Source organism: Artemia sp. Qi Xiang Cuo, chromosome 5 (assembly GCF_049724085.1).
Source record: "Artemia sp. Qi Xiang Cuo chromosome 5, ASM4972408v1, whole genome shotgun sequence".
NCBI classification, from domain to species: domain Eukaryota; kingdom Metazoa; phylum Arthropoda; class Branchiopoda; order Anostraca; family Artemiidae; genus Artemia; species Artemia sp. Qi Xiang Cuo.
In genome coordinates, this window is record NC_142798.1 from 48,701,642 (window position 1) to 48,727,144 (window position 25,503).

Genomic DNA, 25,503 nt, shown 5'->3' on the forward strand with positions numbered 1-25,503 from the left:
CACTTTGAGGACAATCTAAGTAAATTCATTGACAATGAGAATATTGAGGATGATAAAAAAACTGCTTTAACTTTAAGATGAACTTCGCCGAGAGGACAAATATAAGTCCCATAGTGTGAAGGCCAGTGGTATTGATCACAAAAAAGAATCCTCTCTTCAGGATTCTGCTGCTGGAACAAAATTAAAGACGGGGGAATTGGTTTAATTTTTATTTAAAATTGTAATTATAATCCCACACTCTTTTCTTTAACAATGTAAACGACTCCTAACTTATCTCATGGAAAGTGTTCAAGATCATATTCAAGTTGATAGCAATGGGAAAGGGATTATAATTCAAGGAGAGAGCTATAATCTACTTGATTTAATCTATGATATGATTACAAATCGTAAAGGACTATTATCATTTGACGCTCATCTATAAAACTTTCTAAATACATTAAACTTTCCCAAAAGCCTTATTAGCAATAGGCAAAGTCTAACAAAAATAAATGACCATGCACCAACAACGCAATTAAAATATAAAGAAGAGGAAGAAGATTTTAAGTAAATTTTGAAAAGCATTTACACACCTAGTGGAAACTATACAGTAAGGAGCAGAAGCAGCAGTAAACCGATAGCTAAAAAACAGAAGAAATATATAAAGTCAATAGCACCGCAACCACCACCAATCACCATCGTACAAAAGGATAGTAGCCGTTATAATAAACGTTTACACATAAAACGGCCGAAGTTATACAACATATCTATGAAAATATTGGTGAAGTGGGGAGTTTAAGTTCCCCCACCACTCTGTACAAAGTCACAGGTATTCACGCTAGAAGTTTGCAAAACTATCTGCAAAATAAATCAAGTTACACTCTACATGGAAATTATAGACTTCGTGCTAATTCTTATCGAAAAACTAAAGCCTTTTACCCATTGTATATAATGCAAACAGATCTCCTAACTCTATATGAGATTCAAAGATGTCACAGTACACCATACAAGTATATTGTACTTGCATTCAGTGTTTTTAGTCGCTATGCATATGCCGTTCCATTGCGGTCAAAGAAAGGTGATGAACTTGCTCAGGTCACTCAAAGTATTCTCGAACAGTATTGGTATAAGAAAATTCAAACGGATCGTAGTAGTGAATTTGTTAATCCCCATGTTGCAAAAGTACTAGTGAAATATAATACACTGCTCTATCAAAGTCATTGCCCTATAACGGCTGCATTGGCCGAACGATTGATAAGAACTATTCGACTTTTAATTTCAAGATATTGTACATTGAAAAATACTTCTGCTTTTATTCATGATTTAGATAAAATCATGTTGATTTATAATCAACGACCTCATCGATCATTGTCCAATTCAACCTCAACGGAAGTTCATCATTCTGATCATGATACAATTGACACTTTTCTTAAACAATATTCCAATGAAACGGTTGTCAAGAAGAAAAAATTCAATGTTGGTGATACTGTTCGAATTAATAGAACAACTAATGTTTTTGAAAAGGAGAATTACTTATGGTCCACAGAACTTTTTAAAGTGGCAAAAATCCTATACAATAAACCCATAACTTATAGTTCGATTGATACCAAATATGAAGATATTCTAGGTGGATTTTATGAATATGAAATAAAAAAAGTTAAAAATAATAGTTAAATCTATCAAATTGAAAAGATATTAAAGACTCGTACTCGCAGGGGTAGGAAACAGTTACTTGTTCGGTGGCTAGGATACAACTCTGATTTTGATTCTTGGATCAGTGTTGAAGATATTGACAATGCCCAATGATTTCTATGTAACTTTTATGCCCAACGTGTCCGATCCTCTCTACAACGACTTGAATAAGACAAGTGATTTTTGGACGAAACTCTCCCCCGCTATCAAATTTGACGGTGCATATGAAGTGGCTCTTGTCGATTGTATTCTCAAAAATACCTATGACATCCTGAGAAAGGATCGTGTGTATGATATAAAAGTTATACCATTCGATTGGTCACTCTTTGCCGACTATGAATGGGTTGAAGCACTTAAATCTAGCGAATATCCACCTGTCAAATTGAAATATATTGAATATGATGATATGGGAGATTTTTGTCGTACAATCAATAGAAAAATCTCACATCGTAGGAATGGTACATTCCATTTTAATTATTCATTGGAACATGATAGGATTTACATTACCTCACCTGTTGACAGTGAAATAATTATTCTCAATGATAATCTGAGAGACGTTCTTGGCTTTAAACAGAATATGATCAATGGGATAAATGCCGACACCGTTTACGGGATGGATCAAGTTATTTTTGCTGATTATCCACCTGATTTCGCCTCGGACTCTTGTATATTTCTCTATGCATCTTTTGTGGAAACATCGAGAGTTTGTAATTCAAATGTCCCCCTCCTACGTGTTCTTGAACGAAAAACAACCCACGAACTTGTTCATCACTATAATATAAAGCATCTTCAGTATGTTCCCTTAAACATTTCGTATTTGGAATTCTGTCAGTTTATACTAAGAAGTGAATTGGGTGATCCTCTATCAATAACAAAAGGCTTAGCAGTAATTCCATGTCATTTTCGACCCATTGTTAGCGACAGCACCATCACCTGAAATGAACAATAGAAGAATTCCATTTGTCTGTCGCAATATCGATTGCTATGTTGGTGCTCTGAGTCCACGTCAAATAGGCAATGGATTGGACTACTACAAGGGGCGTACTACAATTTCTGGCTATGGTCTTGGTAGCTGGTTTGCTAGGCTATTTCGTTCTGCACTACCCCTTGCCAGAAAATATCTCGTACCTGCTGCATCAAATTTTGCTGCCTCAACACTACAGGACTGGGGGTCGGGCAAGAATTTCAAGGAGAGTGTTAAGAAAAATATTAGATCTTCAGCAAGAGCCGTTGGTGAGCAATTAAAATCTCGACAAAACGGGGAGGGATTGAAAAGCATGCGTGCACGTCATTCACTCATCAGTCTCCACCCTGGTGGGAAGCGAAGGACCTCAATAAGGACATTGAGGAATAAAACAAGGAAGAGCAATAAGAAAAAGAAGAAAGAGATTATTAGATCAAAGAAGGACTTCTTTTCTTAAGATGACTCACATCCTTCATAAGGAATCACATCCATTGATTACTTCCTCATTGAATCTATTCAATGCTGAAAATGTTGATGTCAGTGTCAAGTATGGTTATTATGAACAATTTCATCCCCAACAACCCCTCTCGGAAAATATACACTTTCAAATATTTTCCAATAAAGACTGTTTTATTGATTTGTCATCAAAATTTATTGATTTAAATGCTATTGTGAATAAAAAGCCAGGAAAACCAGCTCAAAATGCTGCCGACAGCCTCTTTTACTAAAACTGTAGTCTACACTACCTATTGAACTAATTACCGTATTTATTAATGGTACATTGGTGAGCATAAGCAATAATTTATCAAACTATGCAAGCTACATACAATTTATGATGATGACACCAAAGGCGTACAAGGAGTTTAGAGGACAATCATTGGGCTATGAATATCGATCAGGTGTTGATACTGACGGTGAGTTGACTACTGCAGTGAGCCAGGAGTATCATCTGGTTGGAAAATTAAATCATGAGATATTCAATATATCTCAATGGTTACCCCCCAATGTCAAGATTGACATAAAGTTACAGCTGGCCCCATCGAATTTCATTTTGAGAAAAACACTTCCTGCAGCACCCGATAAAAATGTCATTATCACGTCGGAAATTCTCCATGTTCAAAAACAACAAGTTATGAGCTCTGTTGCATTAGCAGTGGAAAGCCAAGAGCCAACAACAACAACATTAAACTTCCTGTCCCCCATACAATCACCAATCAATGTCACAGTGCCACCGGCTCTCGTATCTATAGCGATACATCATTTATCAATGGCGAAATCCCATCAAAATTGGCTTTGGCCTTTGTGAAGAGTGGCAGTGCCGTTGGATCCTGGACTGAATCGCCCCATGATTTTAATTTTTTCGGTCTATCTAGCCTTGTGTGCAAAGTGAATGGTATTCCACTGTACACTCTATCAATTTACAAAAAAAACCCTATAGAACTCTGTACGAGTTGACCATGCAATCCCTAGATCATGACTCTCAACTATTTGAAAATGGAATAACCGATTCAATGTTTTTAAAAAATCATGGGGTAATTGTTTTGGACTTCTGGGGGACTCAGGATATGAGCATAGTGCGAACAGGGAATGTACGTTTAGAGTGTACATTTGCCGAAGCTTTGACTGAGAGTATCACGCTAATATCATTGAGTCAATTTGAAACCTATTGGGAAATCACACCCGACGGCAGAGTTCTACTAGACCTAGCACCATGAACACAAACCAAATAATCAACGTATTTAGTATGGATCTATACATGTCCCAGTACAAGTCCTATTGCATACCGTCGGACTTCATTGAAAAAATTCCAAGTATTAACAATACCCTAATAATTGTTAATAGCAGTTCTTCAACTTCGAAGACAGGCCATTGGCTATGCATCTTTCAAACAGCGAAGAATATTTAATTTTTTCTTCCTTTGGGTCTATCAAATAAATTCTGCACTCCACACATCAGCACCTTTATTGAAAGCAGTGGGAAAACTATTATTCAAAATCAACGAAGAGTACAGGATTTAACGACTAAGACATGTGGCTTTCATGCACTGCTCTTTTTAATGTTCAGATGTCGTGGCTATACCTACAAACAGTTTCTCGACATCTACGTTGACTTACCTCGATTGAACGACTTTCTAGTGGAAAATATACTTAAAAGCGTGTTTAATATTGATTTTAGTGCCCTACGAATAAAATGTTCTAAAAATGTATGTGAAATTTTTTATTAATAAATTGAAACTGTATGAACATGATAAAAACAATTTTTCTGCTCTTTAGATTTCATTTTCTACTAGGTATTTGGCGATAACAACTAATGTATGTAGATCATGCGAATTCACAGTATACTGATCCTGATGTACTGCAATGTCAGGGTCACATTTTCTACAATAGAGTGTAACTTCACTCTTATCATATCTCTTTGTATAATCAATGATACTATTCTGATTCATTCTATAGAATTCACAAGTTTCAATTGGCTTATTTTAAGCAATTTCAAAAACAGTGTCCTCAAGTGGTGAATCACATTCTGTCCAAGTTAAATAAAAACCATTAGGTTTATAGTATTAGTACTAGTTGTTTTCACAACAATGATTCAGAAACCGTTTTCTTTCTTTTTTCTAGCAGTTGAAATGTTGATCCGGTTCCTCTTCCTAAAACAATGTAAAACAGTGACAATACCAATTTTGTAGCAGTAAACCAAAGTCGCGGTTAGGACTCTTTTCAATCATGCCGAGATATATATTCTCCCACTGATTACATTTATCATAGTGGCAATCGGAGCATAGGTGCCCTCTAGGATGAGAGTCACACACCTCTTCATGACAGGAATTACAACCTTTAATTTGTACAACATATCCCCTATGCAATTTATATAGCAGGCACAATCTACACTTTTCGGCATGCTTATCAATTATTGTGCAATTCTCACATGATGACCAGCTGCCCAGCGCCTACATACATAGCTGGCATGTATTGAACATTTTTTTCATGTGTTGACACTCTCACCGCCATATTAAAACCGAGCTATCAACAAAAACACATTGAGTGGGATAGAGAGAGGAGTAAATCATCCCTTAACTCCATCTTTTTCTGATTGGCCCTAAAAAAAAAAAAGGTGTTGCCTCAAAAACCAGTCTGGTTGAAAAATATGGAGTTGAAACAAAGTTGTGTGGGGAATCCCCGCTCATACTGCTCACTTTTTTGCAATGTGTAGGAACCAGTGGGGAATCCCCGCTCGTTTGGAAAGGTACCAAGGAAAGGCAAGCAAATAGCATGTAGTTTCAAAGCTTGTTTTTAATCAGGTGTAGAGGTACCATAGAATAACATTGGAAGGAACATAAAGTATGCAAATCCATAAGTACATGCTCTGGAAAGGTGCCATGGAACGTAATCTCCCCAAATAGCACAGGAAGGAAGATAATCTTCTAGAAATGGAAGGTACTACTCTACTCATTCAAAATGCAATCAAATCAAAATGCAATCAAATCTTGCAATGCAATCAAAAGTTTACGGCATATTTATACCGAAATTACCCCTTATTTAGTTGTTTTCCTAGTGTTTCATATTATTGTACAAACTTCTCTGTCTTCTAATAAGTACACTATTTACTAGGAAACATATACATATTCAAGATCACCAGACAAACATGATCCTCTGACTTAATCTTTTCAGTAGTTAGGCTCTTATACTGCTCCTATTGAAAAGGATCGTTATTTACTTGCCATTCATTAATATTAAGATTTTATTTTTTTTTTTTTGTTGTTTTTTTTTTTTCGCTCCAATCAAATCATATTAAAAAAAAATTTTGTGGAAGACTTGTTAGGGGTCACTCAGTCACAAATTAGAACTTATATTTTCCTTATTATGGGTCACAATCTATTGGTAGGCAGCCAACAATGGGACGACAAACATTTTTTCAATGGTTTTTCTCTATTCTGCTTTTTTCCTTTGGTTTCCTTATAATTACTATATAGTCCCAAATTTCCAAGTGGGGCCGTGGCCCCCCTTGCCCCCCCCCCTTGCTGTGCCCATGGCCTCGTTAAGCCAAAAATGAGTAGAAATAAATTCAAATAATTTTCCAAGCCTAAAACTACAATAAATCACCATAAATAAATGAATTGAACCCAAAACGAACAGAAATAACAATAAATAACCTATTCAAACTCAAAATAGCAACAATTAGCATGAGTAGGGCTGACAACCCCCACGCCTCTTCAAGACCAGAAAGTAATTTGCACTTTACTGAAAACAAAATACATTTTAAATGTTTTCATTATTACAAGTATTTAGACTATAAGGAATAGATATCAAAATATGTATATCAAACTGACAATAAACGGTTATTTTTTAAAAAGTAAAGTGCAAATTATTATCTGGTCTGAAGAAGACATGGGTTTTGTCAGCCATAATCCTTTTATTTTTTGCTCGTTTTGAGTTTGACTAGGCTATCTATTGTAATTTCTGTTAGTTTTGGGTTTCATTTATTTGTTAATGGTGATTTGTGGTAGTTTTACACTTTGAAGATAAGAAAAATAAACTCGTAGAATTGTGTCCGTAAAAACTTAAGCAATTTAAAATGTGTTGGTTTCCAAAGCCAACTATCCTTTCAAAGGATAGCCAAACCTTCTTAAACTTTTTGGTACCATATGTTTTAGTTTAATTTTGATAATTGTTTGCCTAAATTTTTTTCTTCTCCAATTTCTTTTAATTTGGCACCCGCTACTGCCAAAAATTGCAGAAGTTTATATGGAAGTCTTTTCAACACAAATGGATTTTTGTTTTTTTTTATAAATTTTTAAGATACTTCTGGTGTGTAAATTCCTCTTTTTCCCTTTCCTTAGCACTTTTCAACGAAACAAAAAAAAACAACTCAAATAAAAGTTTCAAATTTAGAAACCTTATTTTTCACAGGGGGGGGGGGGGTATTTTCCGCGAGGGTATTTTCCACGGGGGGGGGGGGTATTTTTTCGGAGGGGGCCTTTTCTGGGGGTTAAACACCCCCCATTCACTATATTCATTTTTGTTATTCTGCTATGTTCATGGCCGTATATTTGGCTTTAAAATACACTTATTTGTCTATCTATCTGATATGCAGAATACTTGTACCAAACACATTTTGCATGCAGACCCGCTATCCTTACCCCCCCCCCTAATGTGCAAATCTATAGTTCAAATTTTATTTCTAAAGTAACGAAGAAACTAAAAAAAAAAAACGGTGTGTTCTAGAATTTTACAAAGCGTAAACTTGAGTGAGTGGCGCATAATACACAAGTACCAAAATTCCTTACCCCTACGGAAATAAAAAAAAAAGCTCAAATAAAATTCTCAAATTTGGAAAGCCTTATTTTCCACGTGGGGGTATTTTTCGAGGGGGTATTTTCTGGGGGGGGGTATTTTTCATGGGGGTATCTTCCGGGGAAGGGGTATTCACCGGGGGTTAAACGCCGGCCACCGATCGTATCGACCCAGTGGTCCTAGAATATCGTGAGACGGCTCATTTGAACGGAAATTAAAAGTTCTAGTGTCTTTTTTCAGTGACCTAAAAGATTGGAGGGCAACTAGGCCCCCTCCCCCGCTCATTTTTTCCCAAAGTCGTTCTATGAAAATTCGAGATAGCCATTTTGTTCATCATAGTTAAAAGGCACAATAACTATGCCTTTGGATGTGAACTGACCCCCAGAGCCCTAGGGAAAAGGTCTTTAAGTTATAAAACTTGCCCGTTGTTTATGCATAGTGTTTGTTACTGGGAAGTATGTATACATTTTTGAGTGGGGAAGGGACACATTTTCTGCTCGGGGGTTTTCCACGGGAGATTTTTCCATGGGGAGGGAAGTTTCGACGGGGTAAACTTGTCAGGGGAATTATACACTGGGGAAGTTTGCCAGAATTCATATACAAAATTGTTCTTATATGTCTTGCTTTCTCTTTTCCGTCTCAATTTTACGCGTGAATTTGTTAAGGGTAATTTCGCAGGGTAAACTTTCACCGGAACTGAATTGTCTAGAGGACATATCCGTGGGGAGGGGGATTTTTCCGTGGAGGTGCGGATTTCTTGGCATTATTCAGAAAATGATCAGAAATAAAATAAAAAGGGTTTTTTTCAACCTAAAGTAAGGAACAACATTAAAACTTAAAATGAACAGAAATTATTACGTATATGAAGGGGATTCCCCCTCCCCAAGACCTCGTTCTTTGCACTGAATTATGATTTTGTCCCAATTCTTTAAGAACGACTCCTGAAACACAAGGGTCGTTTAATTCTAACAATAAGAAGCTTTTTTAAAGTACTAAAAAGTTTAGCGTAAAGAGCGAGGTGTTGAGGAGGGGGAAATCCCCTTCGCGTTATATTTCATTTCGTTCAAACAAACAACATCTAGAATGAAATTCTTGGATTGCTTGTAAAACCTTTGGCCACTGACTTTGGTCTGCGGGAGTAATTGACTCGCATTGCATCACTTTTGAAATTATAATTGAAACTTTTTAGATAAATTTATATGATTACGGCTTAAGGATTATTTATGGATTGTGGCTTTGAGTTAGTACTCAGCACTATTATCATCTGAGTCGTGCATTGAAATACTTGGACTACTTACAATTATTTGTAAATTACTGGATTACTTGGCCCACTCAATTACAAGTAATTATTTATTTTCATCGCTACGCTCATGTCAAAATTCAAGCCTTTTGATATTGTTCTCGCTAGTTTCAAAAGCTTCCCCCCTTTGCCGGCAATTGTTTTGCAGTCAAAAACTGGTGCTTAAAGATTTTAGAGATACACAGTTTTTTGCTACTGCGACCATTCTGAGCACCAAGGGCCAGAGTATACTTTGAAATTATTTTCGGATTACCCTAGTGCTCGCAAAAGAACGGAAAACGATGTTAGTAAAGCATTTACTGAATTGAATTCGTTTCCAGACATTTATAAATCGTCATCACCTGCTTATCTAGCATTAAACCCAGCGAGCGTTATTGCAGAAGATTTACTGGCGCCTAGCCTAATCCTGCAAAAATAGATTTTACCCACGATGAATTAAATCGCACACAAGCGAATCTTACAGCTGAGTTTTCCCGTCAAGTTAAGGCTAAACTATCAGATACTGACAATAAATGTATTGTCTTTTTTTACTGGCAAATTAGGAACGCCCCCAGTTGAAGGACGACTTTTTGAGCTTGAAAATAACCCGTTAGATGTTGTAGGTCCAATTGATAATTCTATTGGGCGTATTAATTGTTAATAGATATTTGACTACAATGAACCCCTCAGTGACGAGTAAATATGTTTCTAATGTAAGTGAGGCTGTCAAACGGGATGAATATTTTTCAGTGCTCCAGTTGAATATTCAGGGCCTTTGTTCTTCAATTGACCATCTAAAACAGATTGTTTCTGATGACCACCTGATGTTGTTGGTTTATGCGAGACTTTCAACTGGGGGCGTTCCTAATTTGCCAGTAAAAAAAGACAATACATTTTAGACATGGCATTAAATCATAAAATATGCATGCAAAAAAAAACTAGAAAAACAAAGAAAAGACAACAAAAAACAACATATCTAAGCACAATCTGCGAATGATCGAATCTTTCGTATCATTGATTGACCAGGTGAACTGGCCAAATTTGTCCGTGGTCAGTTCACACATGAAATTTACCGAAGCAATCTCTTGCCGATTCAAAACTTCACGGCGCTTTTTTGTTAGCGATTCTGACAAAAATATTCCACTTTTTGCTAATTCAATCTTTGCTTTGAAAATAATTCGAGGTATCTGGAAATCTGGCCCCGCCTCCACGGAGAAATCCCCCTCCCCACGGATATGTCCTCTAGACAATTCAGTTCCGGTGAAAGTTTACCCTGGGAAATTACCCTTAACAAATTCACGCGTAAAATTGAGACGGAAAAGAGAAAGCAAGACATATAAGAAAAATTTTGTATATGAATTCTGGCAAACTTCCCCAGTGTATAATTCCACTGACAAGTTTACCCCGTCGAAACTTCCCTCCCCATGGAAAAATCTCCCGTGGAAAACCCCCGAGCAGAAAATGTGTCCCTTCCCCACTCAAAAATGTATACATACTTCCCAGTAACAAACACTATGCATAAACAACGGGAAAGTTTTATAACTTAAAGACCTTTTCCCTAGGGCTGTGGGGGTCAGGTCACATCCAAAGGCATAGTTATTGTGCCTTTTATCTATGATGAACAAAATGGCGATCTCAAATTTTCATAGAACAACTTTGGAAAAAAATGAGCGGGGGAGGGGGCCTAGTTGCCCTCCAATCTTTTAGGTCACTGAAAAAAGACACTAGAACTTTTAATTTCCGTTCAAATGAGCCGTCTCACGATATTCTAGGACCACTGGGTCGATACGATCGGTGGCCGGCGTTTAACCCCCGGTGAATACCCCTTCCCCCGGAAGATACCCCCATGAAAAATACCCCCCCCCCCCCAGAAAATACCCCCTCGAAAAATACCCCCACGTGGAAAATAAGGTTTTCAAAATTTGAGAATTTTATTTGAGATTTGTTTTTTTTAATTTCCGCAGGGGTAAGGAATTTTGGTCCTTGCGTATTATGCTCCACTCACTCAAGTTTACGCTTTGTAAAATTCGAGAACACACCGTTTTTTTTTGTTTTTTTTTCTTCGTTACTAATTATTATGGGAGACTTTAATATAAATTTGATGGATATAAGGTCTTCTGTATTTTTGGATTTTCTGTCGTCCGTGCTCGCCGCAGATACTTTACCTTCTGTATGTATCCCATCTCGCATATCAGAGAGTAGATCATCTCTGACTGACGGTATTATCTGTACGGCTACCTTGATCCAAAATTATGTTTTAGTGAGTGACATTTCTGATCATTTCCCTGTTTACTCTAGATACTGTTTTGAAAAACTGACTACGGTATTGAGTGGATTGGTGAGTCTGGTAAGAGGCCTTTTAGATTTGGTGAAGTGGAAATGACGCTTCTTATGTCAAGAATGGCAGAAATTTCTTGGGGTAATTTTGAGAGTGATTCTGATTTTGGTAATTTATTTGATACTTTTTATGAGTCTATTAAAGAAGCTGTTCTTGATATTTGTTCTGTTTCACCTTTTTATCGTAAGTCTATAATCGTATAATCTTTTTTTTTATCTCAGTAAGTAATCGGCTATTGTTTTCCGAGTTTGTAATCCGTATATACTCCCCTAATTACAGGCCAAAGAGCCTTTGGGGGGACTAGCACAGTATATTGTTGTATATGTATTAATAATGAATACAATTTTATCTTATCTTATACGTAATAATTTCTATTCGTTTTAAGTTTTAATGTTGCCCTTTACTTTCAGTTGAAAAATCTCTTTTTTTTAATTTAATGAAAATGAAAAACAGCGTATAATAGAAACATAAAGCGCTTTAGGATGTTTTTAATGTAGAAAATAAAGTATTTTAGAAAATTATTTACAAGACATTGCTTATTTTTTTACATTGCTTATTTTGTACGACTTCTACAAAACACTCCTATTATAATGAAAGGTTCTCTTTTCGATCTTAAAATGAATATTTACATTATTTGTTGACAAATTCGAATTTGGGACACTTGGGATTTGTCCACATGTGAATCCGAAGTTAAGCTGCCATGGTAAGCTACCATGGTAGAGTTATATTTATAGACTGAGTTCAGAAATTCGCATGGTATCGTGACGTTTCCCGTTCCGTTCAGAAATTCGCTTTAGGAGTCATTGGATTTTTGGAATTGCTATGATATTCGTGATATCGTGTGGCACTAATTTCATTTATACTGTTTAAAACTTTATATTAAAGTTCTTGATATAAAAATTCGTGAGATCAAGAGGTTGCTTTATTTATCAGTCTTTAATTTTTGAGGCTGCCGAATGAGGTAGCCAGGACATAAGTTTTTGTTTACAAGCTTTTTGCTTACCCATATTGGTCATCAGTATTTACTTGTTAGTTGTATAGTTGTTCTAACTATTTTGAACATATTACATACTTTCTTCTTATTCCTGATGGAAAAATAAAATATTCTAGGAAGTTTTTGTTTTTCTTTAGTATACTCGCTAAATTTGTGGTGTTTATTTTGTTAGCAGTAGGGATTTATCCTATGTTTGATCGGAATCTAAAAAGAGAATGGCTTGCTAAACATTTACCTGTATTTTTTTTTTTTGACAATAAAAGGAGAGAATAATTTTTAATAAAGAAATAAGTACGAAAAGTATAATATTTTAGTTTTTGAGAAAAAGGGCTAAAATTTGCACGCCCAATTTCTATTGAAATCTGATCCAATTTTCTAGTAGTTTTCTAATTTTTTTTCAAATTGCTTGAATTTTACAACGAAGAGTAAGTATTATAATTCAAATGCTATATATTCAGAATCTAGTGGATAAGCAGTATATTTTAACTATTTTTATCCTCTAATTCTTATTTGTAAGCTTCGGTTTTTGCTAGACAAGTGTGAATCTTTACCAGCTGGTTAGCATGATCTTGCTCTTTAATTACAGTTGTTTGGTTGTTTTCCCTTAAATTTATCTTGGAAACTGTTCATTTACAGGTACTTAATGGGTGCTGGTGTTGGTTCAGCTGTATTGAAAGAGGGAAATCCTTTAGCAGTTCATTTCGTAATGTTCGTGCCGACGATCATGAACCAGGGAACACCAGAGCAACAGATGCAATGGCTCTCAAAGGCTTGGAACTGCGAGATAGTTGGAACTTACGCTCAGGTGAAAGCCAAATTTGGGTAGCATATTCATTTTACATATGAGCATTTTAGTATAACCATGCTGCATTATAACACAATTGTATTATAGAAACAATAAGTGTAAAAATTGGTAAAATATATATGTTACCGTGAATGTCCAAAATCTGGTTAATGTCAAAATTCACTTGTGGATGTCCAAAATTCCTTTTTCTCGGCTTGGGTTCAATTAGCTTTGCGAATCAGCTTTTTCAGTCTTACGCAAGCTATGATAGTAAAAGTTAAAGTTAGGTTAGGTTATGTTAATTTAGGTTAGATTAGATTAAGTTAAATTTGGCTATAAATATCAGAAAAGGGTTAAAAATATAACTTACCCTAGCTTAACCTAGCCTAATCTAACCCAATCTGTCATCATCAAACCTTGCATTAAACTGAAAAACTTGACTGGCAACACTGACTAAATCCAAGGAGAATAAAAGGTACTTCGAACATTCACCGGTGAATGTTGACATTCACGAATTTCGGACATAATGTGTACGTGTGTGTGTATATCTATACGCTAAGAGCAAGTTAGTTGACATAAAACATATTAATTTCTTTTAGAAAGGTCCACTAAATTTGAGCAGACCTCAGACTCTATTAATCGAGATGGTACTTAGTAAGTTACCATCAGCGAAATAGACAAAATCATTTAAAGAGGTTTAACAATTATTGTAATCTAGGAAAGATTTGATGTGACATAGACGGCTAATATGTGTGTTTCTGTTTTGTATCCGTGAAAATTGGATCGTTAAAATTATTTAGAAACGGTCTAGCCCTAGAACTGAGCATTGAGGAATAAATGAAAGACGAATCAAGAGAGATTAATCTACCAGAAAAATAATAATCAAATCAAGAGAGCCTATGCCTCTTATACTAAATTTTGTGAAAATGTTCCATTGAATACTTCACACGAAAACCAAATTAAGCATCTTGAAATAATCTTCAGAACCAAGAGAAGCAATTAGACGAGAAATTATTTCCCCTAAAAAGTTCTCTGTACGGACAACTAGCATATTGATTGAAAACTGAGTTGATCATTCCGTGGCCCACTCTTAGACGAAGTAATAACTATAGCACACTTCAGAAATACTATAGTCAAAAGAAAGAGAAGAAACTTATGTTTTGTTAATTTAAAATTGTTTTAATTTTCTGGTGAAACGAACACACGTCATATCTAAAAAATTAAGCATTTAAAAAACGTTAATTAATCAATGCATTTTGTTTCTTTTGCTTTCAGAAGTCTAAATTTCTTAGATTTGATGTAAGATAAGTTCTCATCCTGCCGTGCAAAAAGTGGGGTAGCATAGTAGTAATGCTACTTGCCACTTTTCATGGCCTGATAAGATTTGTTGGCAGATTTTCTCTGAAAATACCAGTGCTTCCACTATCCCCGAATCATAATGTTTATATGATTTTACCATTTCATTGAAAATGCTCTTTTGACTCGTGATAAAGAATTTCATTTGAACATGTTCGCGTTCAGTGTAATTCTGAGCATCCATGCAGAGGTTTTTTTTTTGGACAGCTGGACCGTGAGTTTAAATTATGTTTTCTTTTGCTATTCTGTTTAATTCTCAAGGGCCTGAAAATATAAGGGAGTTAGATTGAAAAATTATTCTAAAATGAGAAAGGGAAAGCATGGTAACTATGCAGAAAAAGGGGGAGGGGATTTCGTGATAAATTTGGATATATTTTCCTTATCGAGCAGTAAATTAGATGAACATACCACTCAAAACCTTTTTTTATGCTCTTTCAAAATATAACCGTCATTTTACTCAGAAGTTAAATGGACCATTTAAGATCATACGTAGTTTGAGTCTTATTTTTTTTACTCTAGGTTTTGGGCGTAAAATATTAATATTAAATAGATAATAATTGAATGCGTGATAGATTAAAGGGTACTTATGTATTATACCGCCAACACTCAAGTTTACGCTGTGTAAAACTCGAGAACAAACCGGTTTTATCTGTCTGTATTAAGAAACAATTACCTTACGCCCATTGGAAAACAAGTGGCGGGTCATAGAATACATTGGAATTATATAATTTGGGCTGTATATTTGCGCATCAATTAGGGTGGGGGTTAGGTTAGTTTTGGTCAGGTTACCCCCCCCCCCTCTTAATGTGAAAATATATAGCCCAAATTTGTTTCTCGAATATTATGTTTTCATCATGTTTTAGTATTTTTCATTTGGATTAACCTAACTTCACTTCTTGAGTGTTGGCAGTATAATCCATAAGTACCGATTAAACACACAAAAATCTTTTTGCCAGGAATCTTCACAATTTAAAAATTTTTTGGACTTTTGCTTCATCTGGTATGTAAAAATAATTACTTTTATTTTTTCCTTGAGAATCTTATTGTGCATATCACCTTTTATCTTCAAATGTATTTTCCTCCTCCTACTCCCCTCACCATGCTATTCTGGTGCCCTACCCCCTGCAATCTTTTTGGCGGGCGTCCGTGCTTGAGTGAGGGGTTCAACTACAATCTTTGATCTTTTTACGGTCTAGGAAAGTTGTTAAGTAAGTGAATGAAATTTTACGGAATAGATATTCTAATCAAATTAGGGTATTGGATTTTTTTTATTAATACCTAGCCCTACCCCCCCACAACGTCTAATGTTTGAGCAATTATTAACCCTAAATAAAGGCTAATCCTGAGATAAAAACAAAATAATAAAAAATAATAGTAATAGAATTGGGTTTGCCATTCAAAAGTTTCCTTGAATGTAATTTTATTACCTTAAAATTGCAGCCCTTCTGCCCCTCTTGATGAGACAAAATTAAGCTATAAATTATATTCAAATTCAGTTAGTATAGGTTAGATTTTGTTCTTTATTGTATACCGCTGCAACCTAAATATTCTTATTTCTATTACTATGGGCTAAGTTTCGTTCTTAACTGTAAACTAGCTACCGCTGCAACCCGGATATAGCTCGTTGTTTAATGCAATACTTGTCGAAAGATGAACGTGTATAAATATTGAATTCACTTATTACGTCACATATGGTTATCTTTTAATGTATTATTACAAACAGTAAAAAGCCTACGACCTTTTCTTCTTTGGAATAGTAAGAGATGAACCTCGAAGAATCAGGCAGCTTACTAAGCCCAATATATGCAATAGTTTGTTCTTCTAATGATCATCTTTCAATTTGGCGTTTCTTACTAGGTTGCTAGCTACCACTTAAACCCGGATTATGTAATAGGTTGCTAGCTACCGCTGCAACCTAGATATTCTTATTTCTGCTACTATGGGCTAAGGTTCGTTCTTTCATGTAAAACTAGCAAACCGTTTGTGGAGAATAACGTGGTTAAAGTAAATTTTCTTGATTTTCAAGCCAATATATTTTCTTTGTTATTCAAGCCAAAGAGTGATAAGTTTCCTTAATAGAGGTTTTGGACAAGGTGGTTCTAATGGTGTAATTTTTGTTTTGATCTGACTCTTTTCTCAGGAGTTAGGGGTTTTTATATTTCTTAACATTGGACGTGATCGTCTCTTACTAGGTTGCTAGCTACCGCTGCAACCCGGATGCAACCCGGATATTATATTTCTTAACATTGGACGTGATCGTATCTTACTAGGTTGCTAGCTACCGCTGTAACCCGGATAGTGGTATACTTTTTTCTTTGATCTGACTTATTTTAGGAGTTATGGGTTTTTATATTTCTTAACATTGGACGTGATCGTCTCTTACTAGGTTGCTAGCTACCGCTGCAACCCGGATAAACTTTACTAACCTATACAATAGTTAAGTGGCCAATAAAATTTAGTATAGGCAAGAGGTTTTTCTTTATTATAACATCAATCTTTAACATGAAATTATTCAAGCCAAAGGGCGGTAAGTTTCCTTTATAGAGGATTCGAACAAGGCGGTTCTAATGGTGTACTTTTTGTTTTGAGCTGACTCTTTTTTTAGGAGTTGGGGGGTTTTATATTTCTTAACATTGGAGGTGATCGTGTCTTACTAGGTTGCTAGCTACCGCTGCAACCCGGATCTTTAAAGTAATTATGTTTGAAAGACTGCAGTGTGAAAAGACATCGAAAATGCAGTTTTTGGTGGAAAAATTTATTCTCTTTTAGAAATAATTTATTTTAGTTACTATAGATTTTTAACCCAATTAATTTCCTTTAAAATGAGCTATTGAACAACTATCTACGATGTTCCAGTGCCAAGCTATCTCTGGAAACAAAGAAAAGAGAAAAAAATATCCCGTTTAGGCAGAATGTTGTAGTAGCTGCCACTTTTCTTGATTTTTTAGTACTGATTTTTTAACTTGCGTGTAGCATGCTTTGATCTAACCATTATGTATTCATAAATGAGACCATTTACAGTTTTGACGTTTCTTATATAGTAATTATGACGTCACTGCATCAAAAATACAGTTTTTATTGGAAAAATTTATTCTCTTTTAGAAATAATTTATTTTAGTTACTATAGGTTTTTAACCCAATTAATTTCCTTTAGGATGAGCTATTGAACAACCCTCTACGATGTTCCAGTGCCAAGCTATCTCTGGATACAAAAAAAGAAAAGAGAAAAAAATATCCCGTTTGGGGAGAATAACGTGGTTAAAGTAAATTTTCTTGATTTTCAAGCCAATATATTTCCCTTGCTGTTCAAGCCATGGGACATAAAGTTTCCTATACAGGGGTTTCGGACAAGGCGGTTCTAGTGGTGTACTTTTTGTTTTGATCTGACTCCTTTTTTAGGAACTATGGCTTTTTATATTTCTTAACATTGGACGTGATCGTCTCTTACTAGGTTGCTAGCTACCGCTGCAACCCGGACTTTATGGAAACTTGATTAACCTATACTATAGTTAAGTGGCCAATAAAATATAGCATAGGCAAGAGGTCGTTCTTTATTATAAAAAAGAAAAAAATATCCCGTTTAGGCAGAATGTTGTAGTAGCTGCCACTTTTCTTGATTTTCAAGCCAATATATTTCCCTTGCTGTTCAAGCCAAGGGACAGAAATTTTACTATGCAGGGGTTTCGGACAAGGCGGTTCTAATGGTGTACTTTTTGTTTTGATCTGACTCTTTTTTTTAAGAACTATGGGTTTTTATATTTCTTAACATTGGACGTGATCGTTTATAATAACAACCCGGATATCATAAAACAATTAATTAGCTTTTTACACATATCTCATATGGTCTAGTGGTTTAGGATAGTTGGCTTTCAACCAATTGGCTTGGGTTCGAATCCCGGTGTGGGAATTATTTTTAAAACAAAATCAGGTGAAATTAATTAGCTAATTTGACAAGACATAGGTAACTAAGGGCAAGAGTTCGTTCTTTACTATAAAACAGGCTCGGGTTCGATTCCCGGTGTGGGAAAATTTTTAACTCTATAATCTTCGAATATTTGAACCTTTTATAATTTATAATGATGTATAATATAAATACTGTAATCTTAACTATATTAACTATAGTGAAGTTGCGTATGCAAGTTAGTATAGGGAAGAGTTCGATCTTTATTATAATTATGTATTCATGAATGAGACCATTTACAGTTTTGACGTTTCTTATATAGTAATTATGACGTCAATGCATCAAAATACAGTTTTTATTGGAAAAATTTATTCTCTTTTAGAAATAATTTATTTTAGTTACTATAGATTTTTAACACAATTAATTTCATTTAAAATGAGATATTGAACAACCCTCTACGATTTTCCAGTGCCAAGCTATCTCTGGATACAAAAAAAAAAAAAAAGAAAAAAAGAAAAAAATATACCGTTTGGGGAGAATAACGTGGTTAAAGTCAATTTTCTTGATTTTCAAGCCAATATATTTCCCTTGCTGTTCAAGCCAAGGGACAGAAAGTTTCCTATACAGGGGTTTCGGACAAGGCGGTTCTAATGGTGTACTTTTTGTTTTGATCTGACTCCTTTTTTAGGAGCTATGGGTTTTTATATTTCTTAACATTGGACGTGATCGTCTCTTACTAGGTTGCTAGCTACCGCTGCAACCCGGATTGCTAGCTACCGCTGCAACCTAGATATTCTTATTTCTATTACTATGGGCTAAGTTTCGTTCTTAACTGTAAACTAGCTACCGCTGCAACCCGGATATAGCTCGTTGTTTAATGCAATACTTGTCGAAAGATGAACGTGTATAAATATTGAATTCACTTATTACGTCACATATGGTTATCTTTTAATGTATTATTACAAACAGGAAAAAGCCTACGGCTTTTTCTTCTTTGGAATAGTAAGAGATGAACCTCAAAGAATCAGGCAGCTAACTAAGTCCAATATAAGCAATTATTTGTTCTTCTAATGATCATCTTTCAATTTGGCGTTTCTTACTAGGTTGCTAGCTACCACTTAAACCCGGATTATGTAATAGGTTGCTAGCTAACGCTGCAACCTAGATATTCTTATTTCTGCTACTATGGGCTAAGGTTCGTTCTTTCATGTAAAACTAGCAAAAAATTTTTTAAGCCTGATGAAGATTTAACTAATGTGTCAAAAGTAAGGTTGCAAGTCGACGATTTTGTTATGGCCTTATTATAATTGGTATGGTGAAATAATAATATGCATCTGGCTCTTAAATCATACTTCTTTATGGTTCCATATGGTCTAGTGGCTAACCTTACACACAGTTACACAAAAACTCTGTGTAAATTTTTGTGTGTGTAAGTTTTTGTGTGCGTTTGTTAGTTTTTGTGTGTGTGTGTGTACGTTTTTGTGTGTGTGCGTGTGTATTCAAGTTTTTGTGTGTGTAAGTTGTCTTGTGTGGGTTAGTTTTTGTGTGTGTGTAAATTTTTGTGTGTGTGTTATTTTGTTTGTGTGTTTAAGTTTTTGTTGTGTGTGTGTAAGTTTTTTTGTGTTTGTTAGTTTTTTTGTGTGTGTGTAATTTTTTTTGTGTTTGTTAGTTTTTTTGTGTGTGTCTGTAATTTTTTGTGTATTTGTTAGTTTTTTTGTGTGTGTGAGTTTTTGTGTGTGTGTAATTTTTTGTGTGTGTGTAAGTTTTTGTGTGTGTGTGTAAGTTTCTTTTTGTGTGTCTCAGTTTTTGTGTGTGTGTTAATTTTTGTGTGTGTGTATGAATTTTTTTATCTGTGTGTATTTTTTTTTTTGTTTGTAAGTATTTTTGTTTGTGTAAGTTTTTGTGTGTGTGTTATTTTTGGTTTTTTTGTAAGTTTTTTGTGTGTGTAATTATGTTTTGTGTGTGTTTTTGTTTTTATGTGTGAGTTATTTTCTATGTCCATCTGAGTTTTGTGTATGTGTAAGTTTTTTTGTGTGTGTGTTAGTTTTTTGTGTGTGTTTTAGTTTTTTTGTGTGTGTGTAAGTTTTTGTGTGTGTGTGTGTAAGTTTTGTGTTTGTGTGTGTGTGTGTAAGTTTTTTTGCGCTTTTGTACGTTTATTTATGCGTGTACGTTTTGTTGTGAGTTTGTAAGTTTTTTTGTGTTTTTTTAAGTTTTTGTATGTTTGTAAGTTTTTGTTTTTTTGTATGTTTTTGTTTTTTTTTAAGTTTTTTTTTGTGTATGTGTAAGTTTTTTTGTGTGTGTCAGATTTTGTGTTTGTGTAAGTTTTTGTGTGTAAGTTTTTTCGTGTGTGTAAGTTTTGTGTGTGTGTAAGTTTTTGTGTGTGTGTAAGTTTTTTTGGGTGTGTAAGTTTTTGTATGTGTGTAAGTTTTTTGTGTGTGTGTAAGTTTGTGTGTGTGTGTGTAAGTTTTTGTGTGTGTTTGTGTTAGTTTGTTTGTGTGTTTTTAAGTTTTTGTGTGTGTGTATTTTTTTGTGTAGTCTCTAGTTTTTTTGTGTGTGTGTATGATTTTGCGCGCGTGTAAGTTTTTATATGAGAGTTTAAGTTTTTGTGTGTGTGTAAGTTTTTTTGTGTGTGTGTAAGTTTTTTTGTGTGTGTGTATGATTTGTCTGTCGTTTGAGTTTTTGTGTGGAGGGATAGGGGTTGGAGGGATGGTGGAGGGATAGGGTTGAGGGATAGGGGTAGGACTTGGGGCCTAAGTATCAGAAGAAATTGTTTGTCTAGTATGCATCTCAAATCATCGTGGTATGCATATTCTCATGATGATCTCATAAAAATGCCCCGAAACTTGTCACTTAACACCTATCTAAAATGTAATTGATAATTCGAATGTGCTTGAACTTGTTCCAGTTCAATGGAATGAACCTGCTACGATATTGTGACGCTTAACATCAGTTGGGCAATGTCCCAGAAACAATTCATTGGATGTTTTTCTAAAATCATAATATATTCAATGACTAGTTGGTTCAGTCGATTAACGTGTCGTTCTTTTACCTTAGGAAATCACGGGTTTCAAGTTCAATTCTTACATCAAACACAAATTTCATATAAATAAATGGGAAGATGCTTATAATGTAAAAAATCGTACCATTGGACAATAAAAATATCATCATTAGAGTACAATAAAATGACATCAATAAAAAAAAAATTTAATGTAATTATGTAAATTAATGTAATTATGTAAATTAATTAATAATAAATTAATTTATGTAAATTAGTTCAAGGTTAAACATAAGTCAATTTCAAGGTTAAACATAAGTCAACCACGCCTAACTAAATTACAAAAAGAATTTCACAATTTCATACAAAGGAATCATCACGCACTTTGAACACAGATCAACACGAATTTTCACGGTGGTTGAATTCCGGTCATTACACTGTCTGCTTGTATTGGCAGGTGTACTGTGCGCTTGAAAGCATATGGTGGGACAAACCGGATATGACGACATTCAATATTTATCTAGTAGGGTTTCAGACAAGGTAATTCTAATGATGTACTTTTGTTTTGATCTGACTCTATTTTTAGGAGTTTTGTTATATTTCTTAGCATTGGACTAATCGTCTCTTACTAGATTGCTAGCTACTGCTGCAACCCGGATTCACATATATATTATTTATGAGAGGCAACCTGGCCGAGTGGTCCAAGGCACTGGTGTTAGCCACCAGACTCTTCGGAGGATTGGGTTCAAATCCTACCGCTGGTAAACGATTATGTTTGAAAGACTGCAATGTGAAAAGACATCGAAAATGCAGTTTTTGGTGGAAAAATGTATTCTCTTTTAGAAATAATTTATTTTAGTTACAAAAGGTTTTTAACCCAATTAATTTCCTTTAAAATGAGCTATTGAACAACCCTCTACGATGTTCCAGTGCCAAGCTATCTCTGGAAACAAAGAAAAAAAAAAGAAAAAAATATCCAATTTAGGAAGAATGTTGTAGTAGCTGCCACTTTTCTTGATTTTCAAGCCAATATATTTCCCTTTCTGTTCAAGCCAAGGGACAGAAAGTTTCCTATACAGGGGTTTCGGACAAGGCGGTTCTAATGGTGTACTTTTTGTTTTGATCTGACTCCTTTTTTAGGAACTATGGGTTTTTATATTTCTTAACATTGGACGTGATCGTCTCTTACTAGGTTGCTAGCTACCGCTGCAACCCGGATAAGCCAAAAAAGAAAATTTTGGTTCCAGGAGTTTCGGTTACTATTGAGACAAGTAGCTATTATTACTATAGAGTTCATTACCATGAACTGTTTTATTGCTTCAAAATTCAAATATCTTTGAAAAGACTGCAGTATGAAAATACATCAAAAATGTAATTTTTTTGGCAAAATTGATTCTACTTTAAAAAGTATTTTATTTTTAAATACAAAAGTGACTAGATGTTGCAATTTACTTTAAAATGAGCTATTATACAGCTCTCTATGATTTTCCAGTGCCCAGCTAGCTGAGGAGAAAAATCAAGCGGAAAGAAAAAAATATCCCGTTTGTGGAGAATAACGTGGTAAAAGTCTATTTTCTTGATTTTCAAGCCAATATATTTTCTTTGTTATTCAAGCCAAAGGGCGGTAAGTTTCCTTTATAGAGGATTCGGACAAGGCGGTTCTAATGGTGTACTTTTTGTTTTGATCTGACTCTTTTTTTAGGAGTTGGGGGGTTTTATATTTCTTAACATTGGAGGTCATCGTCTCTTACTAGGTTGCTAGCTACCGCTGCAACCCGGATTACAAACAGGAAAAAGCCTACGGCTTTTTCTTCTTTGGAGTAGTAAGAGACGATCCTCAAAGAATCAGGCAGCTAACTAAGTCTAATCTAAGCAATTGTTTGTTCTTCTAATGATCATCTTTTAATTTGGCGTTTCTTACTAGGTTGCTAGCTACCACTTAAACCCGGATTATGCAATAGGTTGCTAGCTACCGCTGCAACCTAGATATTCTTATTTCTGCTACTATGGGCTAAGGTTCGTTCTTTCATGTAAAATAAGATAAAATAAGACTCATTTAAATATTTTTAGGAATGTATATAGTTTCTTTTGATAAAGTGAAGTTGTTACTGAAACTTTCTAAATATTTTTGCAGTTTACAGAGTTTTGTAGTTTTTTCTCATACCTTTTGCATTGTGTTAATATAAAAACTGGAATCTTAACTATAGTGAAGTAGCCTATACAAGTTAGTATAGGGAAGAGTTCGTTCTTTATTATAACTCTTACTAGGTTGCTAGCTACCGCGGCAACCCGGATAACATTGGACGTGATCGTCTCTTACTAGGTTGCTAGCTACCGCTGCAACCCGGATTACTATGAGGCGTGATCGTCTCTAACTAGGTTGCTAGCTACCGCTGCAACCCGAATCAAAAACTGCTAATTATAAATAATTTGGGTAATTAATAATAATAATATTGTATCCAAGTTGTTTAAACATTAAGATAAAATAAGACTCATTTAAATATTTATAGGAATGTATATAGTTTCTTTTGATAAAGTGAAGTTGTTACTGAAACATTCTAAATATTTTTGCAGTTTACAGAGTTTTGTAGTTTTTTCTCATACCTTTTGCATTGTCTTAATATAAAAACTGGAATCTTAACTATAGTGAAGTAGTCTATACAAGTTAGTATAGGGAAGAGTTCGTTCTTTATTATAAAATCTTACCGCTGGTATACGATTATGTTTGAAAGACTGCAGTGTGAAAAGACATCAAAAATGCAGTTTTTGGTGGAAAAATTTATTCTCTTTTAGAAATAATTTATTTTAGTTACTATAGATTTTCAACCCAAATAATTTTCTTTAAGATTAGCTATTAAACAACCCTCTAAGATGTTCCAGTGCCAAGCTATCTGTGGAAAATAAAAAAAAAAAGAAAAAAGAAAAAAATATCCCGTTTGGGGAGAATAACGTGGTTAAAGTCAATTTTCTTGATTTTCAAGCCAATATATTTCCCTTGCTGTTTAAGCCAAGGGACAGAAAGTTTCCTATACAGGGGTTTCGGACAAGACGGTTCCAATGGTGTACTTTTTGTTTTGATCTGACTCCTTTGTTAGGAACTATGGGTTTGTATATTTCTTAACATTGGACGTGATCGTCTCTTACTAGGTTGCTAGCTACCGCTGCAACCCGGATCTTAACATTGGACGTGATCGTCTCTTACTAGGTTGCTAGCTACCGCTGCAACCCGGATAAGAAATTAAGTTTTCCGTAAAAAATAATTAATTAAAAAAAATTCAAGTATAAATGGCACTAGATCTAGAGATTTCCTTTAAAATGAGCCATTGAACAACTCTCTACAATGTCCCAGTGCCAAGCTATCTGTGGAAAACAAGAAGAAGAAGAAGAAGAAAGAAAAAAATATCCCGTTTGTGGGATATTTTTGTTGGCCGAGTGGTCCAAGGCGCTGGTGTTAGTCACCAGTCTCTTCAGAGGTGTGGGTTCAAATCCTACCACTGGTATACGATTATGACGTCATTGATCAATCTTTAATATGAAATATGTAATATTTCGTAAAAAACTGATTCAATTTTAAAAATACATTGTTTTAAGTACAAAAAATTTTTAACGCCATTAATTTCATTTAATATGAGCCATTGAACAACTCTCTACGATGTTCCAGTGCCAAGCTATCTGTGGAAAAGAAAGAAAAAAAGAAAAAAAGAAAAAAAATAACCCCTTTGTGGAGAATAACGTGGTAAAAGTCAATTTTCTTGATTTTCAAGCCAATATATTTTCTTTGTTATTCAAGCCAAAGGACGGTAAGTTTCCCTTATAGGAATTTCGGCCAAGGCGATTCTAATGGTGTACTTTTTGTTTTGATCTGACTCTTTTCTTAGGAGTTATGGGCTTTTATATTTCTTAACATTGGACGTGATCGTCTCTTACTAGGTT

The 25,503-nt window shown here is 34.8% G+C and overlaps 1 protein-coding gene across 2 annotated transcripts in view; it reads left to right on the forward strand.

Annotated features, from left to right (window-relative positions):
• Positions 1–25,503, forward strand: part of ACOX1 (acyl-CoA oxidase 1) — a 207,211-nt gene that overhangs the window by 120,899 nt on the left and 60,809 nt on the right. For both annotated transcript variants that reach the window (XM_089089661.1, XM_089089660.1), the window contains exon 4: positions 13,171–13,339. In XM_089089661.1, the coding sequence (XP_088945787.1) occupies positions 13,171–13,339 (169 nt within the window). The remainder of the gene's footprint in view (positions 1–13,170; positions 13,340–25,503) is intronic.